General features: G+C 40.7%; 2 protein-coding genes across 2 annotated transcripts in view; both read left to right on the top strand.

Moving 5' to 3' along the window:
* Positions 1 to 4615, top strand: part of adam12a (ADAM metallopeptidase domain 12a) — a 76931-nt gene extending 72316 nt beyond the window's left edge. Inside the window, exons 21-23 of the mRNA XM_030755824.1 lie at positions 538 to 798; positions 2740 to 2915; positions 2999 to 4615. Of these exons, the coding sequence (XP_030611684.1) occupies positions 538 to 798; positions 2740 to 2915; positions 2999 to 3068 (507 nt within the window). The 3' untranslated portion in view covers positions 3069 to 4615. The remainder of the gene's footprint in view (positions 1 to 537; positions 799 to 2739; positions 2916 to 2998) is intronic.
* Positions 4616 to 5857: 1242 nt separating this feature from the next.
* On the top strand, positions 5858 to 13373 carry dhx32a (DEAH (Asp-Glu-Ala-His) box polypeptide 32a). Its single transcript, XM_030755179.1, has 11 exons — positions 5858 to 6390; positions 7010 to 7203; positions 9044 to 9416; positions 9507 to 9746; positions 9834 to 9927; positions 10204 to 10353; positions 10961 to 11152; positions 11302 to 11442; positions 11885 to 12075; positions 12163 to 12350; positions 12560 to 13373. Exons 1-11 carry the CDS (start codon positions 6130 to 6132, stop codon positions 12753 to 12755), a joined length of 2220 nt encoding a protein of 739 aa, XP_030611039.1. The 5' UTR covers positions 5858 to 6129; the 3' UTR covers positions 12756 to 13373.
* The last annotated feature ends 7 nt before the right edge of the window (positions 13374 to 13380 follow it).

Below are 13380 nucleotides of genomic sequence, written 5' to 3'. Positions count from 1 at the left end.
ATTGGTGTTTTCAGTTAGTAGCATGTGGTTTTCATTTGGGGTCAGTGGTAAGAAGAGAGAGGGTGTAAGGCTGTTTGATGTAGGCACAGTGCAGGTGAGGTCATTTTCCAGTTGTTGGGAGCTGCATTAAAATGCTGCCTGAGTGCATGTGTGCCCGCCTTTGTATGTCTTATATTGTGAGTGTTTTAAGCTCTGCACATCTGGCCAGGTTTAAATATCAAGCGAGAGCCATATTGTGGCTCTGTTCTATGTTTGAACTGTCTCAGTGGGAGTGTGTGTGGGCTCTTTAGCTGTGTTCCTCTTTTGATAAACCCAAGTGGGTGCTTATGGGATAGTCGTGGTCCTTCCCTTTTGAGAAGTCACCTGATGAGGACTTTGGGGAATAGAGAGCAAACAAGTAGGAGGATTTGATTTATGTATCTTTGAAAGCATCAGGAGGAACGGCAGAGGAAGAGCAGGAGATTAACATGATTGTTTCTGATAGGAAGCAGACGGTTTCTCTTTTGACAAACTCTTTCAACTTTAATCTCTCTGCAGCCTCCTCTCCGGAGTCCAGAGGCGAGCCTCCCACCAGCCCCCTTCCCTGCCCACAGCCTGCGCAGACTGCCCCAGTGCCCTCCAGTTCACCTCAGCCACCCAGTCCCTCTTTCCCTTACCGTGTCCCTCTCCCCTGGCCCTGGTCAGCCGAGACCCCCGGTGCCTCCTCCTCACCGAGCCCCTCCACCTCACATCCACGTCGCACCCAGAGGGGCGTCATTTCACAGTGCATCTCACCACAACTCCTGCAGGATGGTCATGGTGAGTGAATTTCCTGTTTCCTCAGTTGGAAACATTTTATTCGATGATGTTACTTACTGTAATTTTGCCACCACTGTGTCTGGGGAGCTTTTACTCACTACCCAGGCCTGTAATACCCAACTGGGGAAATGATGATGTTCGATGCACTTTCAAATTGGTGTTTTGATGTCGACTGTTTTCATGGTTCTTTCGTGTGCTATAAAAGCAGAGGCATGTTGACAGTTATGCACAGTCACATAAAATAACGAGGTTAGTCCAGGAGCTAGCGAGGCTTGAGTTCTACAACAAAAAACCGCGACATAAATAATAAAAAATGGAGCCAGACTTGCAGAGAGGGGGGCAGAAACTGCAGGGAGGAAGTATGTACAAATGTCACAGGGTGGCAAACTCACTGCCACAGTTACTGCATAGCTTTAGCTGTGACATTGCAGGCTCTGAAAATTGAGAAAGCCAAAGACTCGCTCTTATTTCACTTTAAACTGATTTGATTTGAGGCAGACGAACATTAAAGAGACAGAAATAAAAGAGGAAAAAGTGATTACAAAGACAGAAACTGATTCGAGACCATTAGAGCAAGATTTTTTTTTTTCCAGTCTCTGATAAACAGTAGATTTTCTAAGGTTGGCTCTCAAACAGAAAGTGCCGACATTCATTTCCAGCCTTGACACTTTTGGCTTTGCTGCTTTTATGTTTCTGTTTTATATCATTGTATTTTTTTTTTTTTTTTTTTTTTTGGGAAAATGTCACCTTTGCCTGTGGAACCAAGCATAAAGGTCAGGCTTTCCATTGTTATGAATTAATCAAGGAAACTGAAAATAATTGCAGCCCCAAAAGAAAGCGCAAACATGTGAATAAGAAATGGGCAGAAACAAAAGAAGAAGAGAACAGGACAAGTGTAGATGAAAGATCAGCAATCTGTTCCAGTCTGAAAGTGACTAAAGCCCGGCCCATATTTGCTGATATTTCTGTATCTGCAATTATAACGGCCAGTGAATGAAAATGTAAAAAGTCAAGAGAGATGGGAGAAACACCTTTCAACCATGTTCTGAGTGTTGATGTTGGACAGCTCTGAAAATGATGTATTAAAGGAATATTAATATTAATTATTACTCATTTTATTGTCAAATATTTATTTCTGTATTTATTTTGGAACTGCCACATACACAAAAATGAATGACGACATAATAAAACACACATCTAATCGTATATCAAACGTCTTCCAGGGAAAAGTTGTAATTGGTGACAAATGCTGTATATTGGACAGACATCACGCAACGTATGGAGACACAAAGCAAAATGCAGCATGCGTGAAAAGATATCTTCTAAAGGAAGACATGAAACAAAATGCATAGTATCGATCCAGTTTCACGAAAGCTCGTACACCTGTTCAAAACATGGCATACAGAAGCTTTTGGCTGTTTCTACTTTAAGAAGTGGGGTTCTCAGCTGCTCCTATTAAATGGCAAAGTGATTCCTGCTGGCAGCAGACTTCATCAACTGTATCTTGAGCAGCTGTTTGGCGGCTTCAGGATGTTAACAAAGAACATAAGTCATGAGTGAAATCTCTGAGCTGCTGGCTTTGAAACCCTGTTAAATGGGAGAGCTCCACCTCATGAAGTAAGTGGGATTTTAGAGAGACTGTTTCATGGGTGTGTGAGGTCTGAGGTTCATCCCTGTGGATCCTCTCTCGCTCTTTGGTGTTTGTAGAAGTCTCCTTAGCCAAGGAGACGAGTAGGGAATGAATGTAGGCTGGTTATCACGACCTCTGTATTCTAGAGAAGATTTAAACCACATGACAGCGTTCTCATCATTTGTTAGAGACAACAGCCTTGACACCTCAAAGAGAAGGACAAAGAAAAGCAGACATGCGCTATAATTATCTGTTAGTGCCACCTGGTGGTGAGTTTCCATCATTATTTAGAAGTATCTGCCCTTTAACAGGAGTTGGAGAAACCTAGTCCTCCTCAGAAACCTCTACCTGCTGATCCAAGGGGGTCTCGACTGGTGCGAAGTCCCTCTGCTCTGCGGAGCCAAGCTGCAGGCCAAGGACCTTCAGGTGTTTGTGGCCCTGCACCTGGTGTGCCCAGACCTGCACGCCCTGTCCCACACCCCAGCAGGTGGGTTCAGACTGTCGCTAGATGCATTTCACTCACTGAGAGATTATTTTAACATATTGGTGTAACTTTTTTTCTTCCTCTAGGCCGAGTCCCAAGCACCCTCCAACTCTACCAAAGCCGTGCATTATTGCCAACGTCAAGTACAGCAGCTGAGACTTTGGCCAGAGGGGACATTGTTGTGATAAGACTGAAAAGATTTGCACTATGAAAACTCTGATAACCTTAAAAAGGTGGGTGGCTTCTGAGTTTTGAATCAGGAGATCTGCCGTGTCCCGTTGGTGCTCTGTCTCTGAATGGTGCTACGAGTCTGAGCTCAGGTACATGTAAAGTATTTATATTCAGTATTTATTGCCACGCAGTACACTGTGCCAGACACTTTCACGCCATGGTAGCAAATTTGAATTTTGAATTACTCGTTTAATTTCACATTTTCATATCGCCCGGTGTTTATGAAGGAAAGGGACCTGTGAAACTGTAATAAAAGAAAGGCTTTTGTGGGATGTGTTTAAATGAAGGTAACCCTTTACATTGTGGTTTTCGTTTTGTGTCATGAATGAAGAATTTAAAGAGTGTTGTGCAATGAGAGATGAGAACTCAAAAAAAAATTTTTTTTTTTTTGCATTTTTTTAAATATTATTTTTATTTTTTTAATTTTTGAAGTGTAATGCTCTTTGTACCAACTTTGGGCCATCTGACAAGGCTTGAAACAACTGCAGCAAAAGGAAAAAGGTGGTATTACTCCAATAGATCTTCAATGCATTCTGCAATCAGGAAGAGGGGCTGTTTTTATTTTTTTTCTTCACTCAAAAATGAAACCCATGCCTCTTCTTTTTTTTTTTTTCATTTATATCACAGAAATGTAACAAATTCAACTGTGAAATGTCACTGATTTGCCATTTACTTTTCATTTACAAGACCCAAGAAGCTCTCTTGAGGGATCCGGGTACATAGATGTAAAATGAGCCAAGATCAAGAAAGCATCCCTCAGAAAGAGTAAATTTCTCTGAAATATTTACTTTGCAAAAGGTCATATGTGTTTTTAATTTTTTCCCCCCTCTATGCTTGCTGCACCAAGGACTCAGATTAAATCATAGAATCACTGATGACTTTCTTGAAGCTTTTCTCGCATGTAAACAGCCAAAAGTCTGGCTGCCGTGTTCATATGTGCATTTTAAATCGTGTTTTTTTCTCTAACTGGAAAGGACAGTTTTACTTGACAAGAACACATTTTTTGGATTTCATTCCGCCACATAAACGATGTTAAATGGTTCCTCAGTGCATACTGAGTCATTCAAGGGTATCGTGGCAGTTGTTCATTTTCCTTTTCTCTTTTCCTTTGATTCTTTTAGATTATCTTTTATAAATGAACACTGTTTTTTTTTTTTTTTAATAATTTTTGGTTTACTTAATGTTTTATTGAATTGCAGTGCATCATATACAGTATATACATATGTACATCCACACTGAGCAACATTTCCTTTAAGCACTGCTGTTGTTCACAAATATGTCAGCTGAAGACTGATATGGATAGAATTTTGTTACTTTTGATACTCTTTATAATAATGCACTAGTTTTTACATGCATTGCTTTGTTTACTTTGCTGTTTCAACGCTGTGTCCATGCCCAATAGAAACCTGTCCGTATGTTACAGCTGTATGTTCTTTGTATGTTGTGTTACAGGTGAACACATTATCATGGAGAGTTTGTTTTTTTTTTTTTTTTAAGAATGATTGTTTGATGCATCATTTGTAAAACAAAAACAAAAAAAAAAGCACTTAATGTGTCTGTGTCTGATCATGGTATCTTAAACACTCAAGCAGTATCAGTAAAGCTGTTTTTTAAACACGGAAAAGCTTGTTTTTTTTTGTGTTTTTTTGGTCTTTTGATTTTTCCACATTTTCAGCTACACAGGCGGTATATGAACAGATCAATTATAAGAAACAATAACATTTACAACACTCCACAAGCCCGAACCGGTGCAAATACAAAGACTGATTTCATACAGCTTCACAGTTTAAAACCCACGGTGTCAGAAGCTTCTGGCACTTCTTGCGCTTAAACCAAACTGCAACCAGAAAATTAAAGTCAACAGCATAACAAGAGTGATCTAACCTTTTAGAGCAGCATTTATTTTCAGAAAGGTGAAAGGCTTCAAACTTAAGCTTTTTACAGCTGTTGGGGTTTAATTGTTATCTTAATACTGTGAGCCTTTGTCTTAAAGCAATTCAACAAGGTCTCCATAGGGGATGAAAATAATGCTTAAATCAATAGGACGGCATGTTCATGGGTTACTATTAGGATTCACATCAACAGGGTGTGTGTGATTAAAGGGATACTGAGAGGACAGTTTGGTGGAAATTGAAGCTACACTCTAACAAAGACAAATGTTTCTAATGAAAACCTTTTGAAACCGGCCTCAGTCAACATTTTCTAATCAGTCACATTTTATTTGTCTGAAAGATGGGAGCTGGGAGGCAATGACACCACAGAGAAAGGATATTAGACACATAGGTGGTCTAAACATTGCGTTTAGAGTTTTTAACTACTGAAACTTGGTCTATATTATTACTGATTTGATGTTTATCATGCGCTGAAATAAGTTTCATTCATATGTTCACATTATGGCTTTGGAGGATCTGCGCCCTGACAAAGGGATTTGTGAGAGATCTTCTAGTATCTCTTAAATTTGGGAAAAATTTTGTATTGTGAGATAACATTATTTTAAATTAAAAGATTCTTAATTTAAAGCTTCTAAGCTTCAGGAGGTTTCATCTGACCATCACTACCTAAGTGTCCTCACTGCTTCACACGTGATTTTCTGATAATATTCAGGCGATTATGACAATCTCGTGGACGTGATTATTGGTGCATGTGACGCTCTACGCAAATCAAAACACGTGTGAAGCCACGTCGAGATGAAATTACGCACCGGTGGACATTGCGCGTCGCAAGCGCCAAAGTGGACAGTTGCAAACTTTGAACAGCTTAGTTCAGAAAAAAGAAAGAAAGAAAGACCCTCGCAAAAGAAAGTTGATTATCCATGTCTCTCATCTTCTACTTTGTCCAAATACGCGAACATACTGTGTGTGTTTTCTACCAGATGGGAAAGCAAGCAGTCTGTTTTTACATGTTTCCGATTTGAGAAGAATGGACCTGTAGCTGGAGCGGAAGAAGAAAACTTAATGTGCTCTAAGTCCTGATAAATCCGTGTATCATGTGGGAGGAAAATAGTTCTGCAGAGCCAAACATTTGCCCTAACAGTGAAGAATGTCCCACAGAAGTCTCTTTCGGATTTGGGGATGATCTGGAGTTAAATCAGTTCGATGGATTGCCCTTTTCCTCGCGTTACTACAAGTTACTAAAGGAGAGGAAGACTCTGAGTGTGTGGAAGGTCAGGTGTCAGTTTGAGGAAGCTCTGGCAAACAACCAACTGCTTATTGTGTCTGGGACAGCAAAGACTGGGAGGAGTACACAGGTAAGACTATACTCAGTGTTATTAATGTTAAGGAGGAAAACTTCCCACTCAATTTGGATTTATGCACAGGACAAGTATTTGTTCTAGTCACATGACATCTGGATGAATTTGGACCTTCTTCATAATGAGGCGTATACCAAAGCGCAGCCTACATTGTATAAATCACACGGTTAATCCAGTGCCACCTGTGATTTGATATCTCTGTTTAGTGCTGCCGTTTGTCACTCTCGTTGCCATGCTTGTGTGAACAGAAGCTGTCCAGCTCAGCAGATGTTGTTGTTGTCACTGTAAAGCTGTCCAAACTCCTGCCTGCCTGACCATCGGTCTGCACAAAGGCTTCAGCAGGAGTGTTAGGGGACCTCCTGCTGCTAAGCCCTGATCCGCTGGAGCCGACACATGCTGCCAAAGCAGTTTTGCATTATGAGCGATAATAGCATGGGATATCTCCTGTCACAGTTTGTTTTGCTGTATGCTTAAACAAAAGCTGTTGGGATAATCTGAAAAGGCCGCTTGAGAGCTGATGTGATAGAAAACATTCAGTTGCTTAATATTTGATGTAGCACTACTCTTAAGCATACTATAAAGACATTTAAAGCATTTATCCATCATCTTCTTTCAGATCCCTCAGTGGTGTGCAGAGTTCTGTCTGTCTGCCCAGTACCAGCATGGTAAGGTTGTGTGCACGCAGACCAACAAACAGCAGGCTGTAGATCTGGCCTTGCGTGTTGCTGATGAAATGGATGTCAACATAGGCCATGAAGTGGGTTACACCATCCCTCTGGAGACCTGCTGTTCCTCTGACACTGTTTTGAGGTTTGTTAATGAGCTCTTACTGTGTCTGTTTCACTGCCAGCAGTAGGTTAACATCTGATCCACAAACTGTCCCTTTCCGTCTCAAATTTTTTCCTTGCCTATAGTCCTCTTTAATGCGTGGAGGCTCATTGCTGACAGAGAACCTCGGTGAAGATTCATTATTGATCTGAATAAAGTGGACGAGTTCAAAGTCAGCATATTATGCGCATATCCTTATAGCCTAATATTCAATGAGTCTCATTATGGCAAAGTAACTATCAATTACATTCTGAAACCCCCCAAATATTGCAGCATTATATATTATACATACAATCTTGTACAAAAGTCTTGAGCCACTCCTTCTTTCTTTTTTTTTTTTTTTTTTTTTTTGTTTCCAAGGAGCCAGAAGTTCATGTAATTTTGTTAGTGGTCTTCAGCAGTAGTTCTCCAAAGTTCTTCTTTGGGCACTGGATGCTTTTTCACTCATTTTCAGTCTAGTCCTGGTACTTGAACATTTTTAGAGAAATTTATTTATTTACCACTTAGCGTTGACCTATGAATCATTCACGCATTAAAAAAAGGCTGAAAATAATTCATGGGATGTTGTGTGTACACATAACAAACCTCTACAGGCTAGGCAACTGCACCCTGACTGCCATTAGGTATTGGGATAAAATCCTTGGACCCACTGACTGGACCGCATGCTCACCTGACCTAAATCCAGTAGAACACCTCTGGGACATTATGTTTCGGTCCATCCTACACCGCCAGGCTGCAGCTCAAATTGTTCATGAGCTCAGTGATACCCTGGTCCAGATCTGGGAGGAGACACACCCCCACCACCCCCAGGACACCATCCATTGTCTCATTAGGAGCATGCCCCTACATTGTCAGGCATGCACACAAGTACGTGGGGGCCATACAAACTACTGAGTACCATTTTGAGTCGCTGCAGTGAAATTTTGGCAAGCTGGACTAGCCTTCTGCATAATTTTTTTTTTCAATTCAAATTTTGGGGTGTCTTTGAATTCAGACCTCTGTAGCTTGAGAATTTTCATTTCCATTAAACAATGTGACATCCTTTCATTCCCAGCACATTTCCCAGTCCAGATCAGTGTAGATATCCAGCATATTTTTTTTTTTTTTGTCTTTTGGAGACATGTATATAAAGAAATGAGGGGTTGCTCACACTTTTTGCACAATATTGCAGCGATATATATCACTGCACACTAAATACCTTTTGGCGTATTTAATTAAACGAGACACTTAAAAACTTGAAAACTCTTTTGCTTTCGAAACTTGTGATGGGCTTTATATGTGATATACAGTTAATCATGAAAATGGTAGTATTAAAAATGATCATCTCTGAATGTTACTTTTCTTACACTGCCATGTGCAAATAACCCCTATTCTCACTGATTTTATAGTATATATGCATCATTTTCACAGCATGCCATAAATTGAAGTGAGCCTTTAATTTCTGAAAGCAGAAACAGCTGGAAACTAATTGGTGAACAGAGTGGAGTTTTTAGCAGCTAAAGATAATATTTAGGAGAATGCAGAGACATGAAAAGGGTAAAAGAGGGTAAATGCTGGTCTCACCAGCCAGAGATCTACTGTACATAAAAGACAATAATACGCCAGCTACTGGATGTGTAAATCGGCAGCTCTTTGCTGAGAATTTAAAAGATTTGACTTGAAACTTGAACTTAAAAGGGTTTCAGTTGTTCCCAAGTGGCTCAGTTAGTGCTTTTTTTTTTTTTTTTTTAACCAACACTCAAGCAAAAATGGTGAGAAATTGACCAATTTCTATTTTATAATACCTCTCCTATTAAGCCTCCTGATTATGTTAATTTATCAGGTACTGTACTGATGATATGCTGCTGAGAGAGATGATGTCCGACCCTTTTCTGGAGCACTATGGAGTCGTAATCATCGACCAGGCCCACGAAAGGACGGTTAGCACAGACATTCTGCTGGGTCTCCTCAAGGACATTCTGCTGCAGAGGCCTGAGCTCAGGGTGGTGGTTCTCACAGTGCCGCCCATGACCGACAAGCTTCTGAGACACTACAGCAGTGTCCCGCTTATCAGTCTAGAGCCCTTATGTACTGCTGAAGTTGTCCACAGCAACAATAGCAACAAAGACTACTTCTTCTCAGCACTGAGACTGGTGCTGGAGATCCATCGGACCAAAGAGGGTGGAGATGTTCTTGTATTTCTGGGCTCAGCTGAGGTAAGAGATTATTGCATTTAAAACAGTCGTCTCACTGGGATTACAGCTGTTGCAGTTTGGTTTCAATTTCTTTTCCACTCCCTCCGTTAGGAGGTCCATTGTGCCTACAGCATCCTTCACAGAGAAGGGGCCAGGTTGGCCGGAGAGCTGGGACAAATGGTGCTTGTAGTCCTGTGCTCAGGCCAGGGTGGGCTACTTTCTAGCCTGACTGAGCAGTCGTGCTCCACAAAGTCCAGAAGGGTTTTTCTCAGTACCTGTCAAAACGAGGATGCATGGTGGGCTACAGAGTCTGTCAAATTTGTCATTGACACAGGAGTCCAGAAAAAAATGGTAAATTATTTCCCAAAGGATTTAGCATTCTTAAATGAGCGTTCCACTGATATTAATTAGCACTGTGTTTTCACCTTTTATCTATAGGTGTACAATCCAAGAATAAGAGCCAGCTCAGAGGTCCTTCAACCCATCAGTCAATGTCAGGCGTACATTCGCAAGCAGCTGTCTGGACCATCAGGTATAACTTCATCTCACCTCCTCACTAGGCAATGCCATCGTTGGCAACTAAATCTGATGCTTCTTAGGTGAGGATCAACAAACTCCAGAGAGAAAAGACTAGATCACACTGGTTAACTTGTCCTCTCTTTTGATGGTTTGGACAATATTATGCAGTCCTGACCTGTTAGTACTCAAACTTAAGAGAGCTAAAGGAAAAACTTTCCAACATTATTTAATAAAAACAAACAAAAAAACACTTTAAGCACAACATGTTTACTGAATTTCTTTTCCCTAGGTAAATGCTTCTGCCTATATCCAGAGGCAAGCCTACCCTCTGCAGAGACCTCCCCACAGATCTTGGAGTCCAGCATTACACCAACAGTTCTTTTCCTCAAAAGGATGGAGATAGCTGGCCTTGGACAGTGTCATTTCATCGATAGACCAGGTAAACTGTCTGTCCAGAGGAAGCTGGACAAGAAATTTTGTGTGTTACTGGTTCCCATAAACGCCATCTCTCTCACACCCTAAGCCAAAGAGGCATATGTGGGAGTTTTTTTTTTTTGACTCAGGAAGTACAAATGAATTTGCGCTGTGTAGCTGTTTGGGCCCAGTCATCCATGGTTCAGCTGAGCTGACAGCCCAGCTACTAACCATTGTCTGTGCTCTGACCCACCCTAACTGAACAGAAGAGGCCAGCTCATTAACGATTACACAACATGTCTCATGTATTGCAGTGCCAGACATGCATAATGAAGAGGAAGTCCAGGCCAAATATACTGTAATATTCTTAAAATTATGTTTTCTTCTCTAGATCATTAAAAGCTAAAGGTGTTTGATTTTTCAGATGGCACAAGTTGCTGTTAGTATTTTATCCCCTTTAATAGATACCCCTATGAAATGTGATCAAAGTGTTAGTTACTGCAGTTACTCTAAATACACCAAAGTTTTTTTGCTTTGTTTTTTTTCTATAAGAATAGGGATTCTTACTTTTGATTCAAGTTCATTTTCCTGGTATTTGCATAGGCTTTTAAACATTTCCTTTGTTGCGGCAGATCCAGAGGGTCTCATGCAGGCACTGGAGGAGCTGGATTACCTTGCAGCTTTAGACGATGACGGGAACTTGTCTGAAATTGGCATCATAATGTCTGAAATCCCTCTGAATCCTCAGATGGCCAAAGCGCTGCTAGCATCCTGCGAGTTTGACTGTGTTAGTGAGATGCTGACAATCGCAGCCATGTTGTCAGGTATGTATGTGTCACATATTAGTTACAAGCGAGGATCCTTTGACTGGTTTGTAGGTGGACATTGTAATATTAGCGCCTCTGCAGTTTGTGATAGTCTGTGGTGAGAGTGGCTTCTCTCAGTAAAGTTGACCTTGTTTGCTGTCTTTTAGCACCAAGCTGCTTCGTGGAGCCGCCTGCCGGCATGAGCTGTGAAGCAGTCCAGTGTCACAGAAAGTTCCAGCACCCTGAAGGAGATCACTTCACCCTCATAAACATCTATAATGCTTACAAACAAAACCAGAGAGAACAATGTAAGATGGTCATTGAACATAACCTATTCTCTGCAAAAGATTACATTCTAAATAAGATGCAAACCTGGTTGTATCGACTGCTTAATTGAGTTACTGTTGCCTTCCTATTGGCTTAAAGCAGTTTGGCCATTCTCCTCTCACCTCTGGTACCAACAAGGCATTTTAGCCCAGAGAACTTTTGCTCACTGGATTTTTGTTGAGGAGCACAATTTAACATTTGTCACATTTCAATTTACAAGGTATTAAGACCATATGGCTCAACTATGAAGGATTAATAAACAACCTGTTAAGATGCTTGAATTAAAAATGAAACACAGTAACTGTTTTTATTTTAACAGATACTTAAGTGTAACTTCCATTGCGTTGTTGTATTGTTAAATTTCAAGGTTTGCACGTGTTTGACTGCAATGCTTCTCTCGTTGGATGTGATGTTCTCTCCCAGACTTGACTGCTGAAAAATGGTGCCAAGACTATTTTCTGGATCATTCTGCCTTGAGGACAGCTGATTCCATTAGATCAGAGTTGACTGACACACTGAATAGAATTGAGCTCCCCATTTCTGAACCCTCCTTTGGTACCAAGACTAATACTCACAGCATCAAAAGAGCTCTGCTGGCTGGATTCTTCATGCAGGTGCATAAGAACAAAATGTCAGTGTTAATGAATTTGCCTCCAGCAGCTCAGTTGTGTTCAGGTTTACAGGGTCTGTTCTTTTCCCAGATTGCTCGAGATGTGGATGGATCAGGTAACTACTTCATTCTTGCACACAAGCACATGGCCCAGGTGCACCCACTCTCCTGCTATGGGGCTCAGTCACACAAGCTGGGACTCCCTGAGTGGGTTGTTTTCAACGAGTACATCCTTTCAGAAAACTGCATGAGGATAGTCTCCGAAATTTCCCCTCAAGTGTAAGTCAGTTCCTGCCACCCCCCCCCCCCCCTCCCCATGTCACTATCAGAGATGTTTGCAGATTAGGACTGAGGTCTAATGTAGTACTATGGTAAAACATGTTTATTACTGCAATAAGCCTGAGCCATTAGATCTCACATTTGAATATTTTTTAATAACTATTTTATATTTAACAATATTTCTCATATTTTTTCCAAATCTGTTTTAGGTTCATTGAAATGGCTCCACTGTACTACTACTACAATCTGCCCCCTAGTGAAAGCAAAGATATACTGCAAGACATGCTGGACCCAGAGGGATGCAGAAACTGCAAAGAAAAGAAACCGCAAAATGCAATAAGCAGTGATGCAAACGGTGGCTGTGCAATAGTGACACAGTCTTATGATAGATGTATGATTCAGTGAATATAAATCACAGATTTAGAAAGCAGCAAATGTATTAATGCTTCCAAGACATTTGCATAGTTAATACGGTAAGGCTTAGTGTATTACATGTATATTAGTCATATATGAATGACTTCATGTGCTGACAGTTTCCAGACAGCAAAGTTGTCAATTGTGCTGTCAAATGCAAGCATATCATGAATGCATTTAAATAGTTGTGATCTAAAAACATGCTTTCTCACCATACTTGTTTTTCCTCAACATTGAAGTGTAGACTGATCCTCAGACAGGATGCAAATGATGTAGCTTAAGATTTGAGATGGTGTCAGTGGATCTACAAAGATCTGACTTTGAAGCTAAAATATGAGCAACAAGAATTGTGCTTTGCTTAAATTAATCCAAGAATGTTCTGTTTGATCATTCAGAACATATTTATTAAAACATCCTTAAATGAGGGGATGAAATATGGAGCTGAATATGAAAAATCTAAACTTACAGTGTTACCACTCAGTCATTTTATACTCTCATCCCTCTGTTTACCATGGCTTCACACCAAACTCATGTCATTTTTAAGCCTCCCTATAAACATCCTTGACATACAGCTGCATATAGATTCTTGCAGTATTAAAATATGTGATGACTCCCT

Source organism: Archocentrus centrarchus, chromosome 19, assembly GCF_007364275.1.
Source record: "Archocentrus centrarchus isolate MPI-CPG fArcCen1 chromosome 19, fArcCen1, whole genome shotgun sequence".
In the NCBI taxonomy this organism is placed as follows: domain Eukaryota; kingdom Metazoa; phylum Chordata; class Actinopteri; order Cichliformes; family Cichlidae; genus Archocentrus; species Archocentrus centrarchus.
This window is presented reverse-complemented; position numbering and strand designations above follow the sequence as displayed.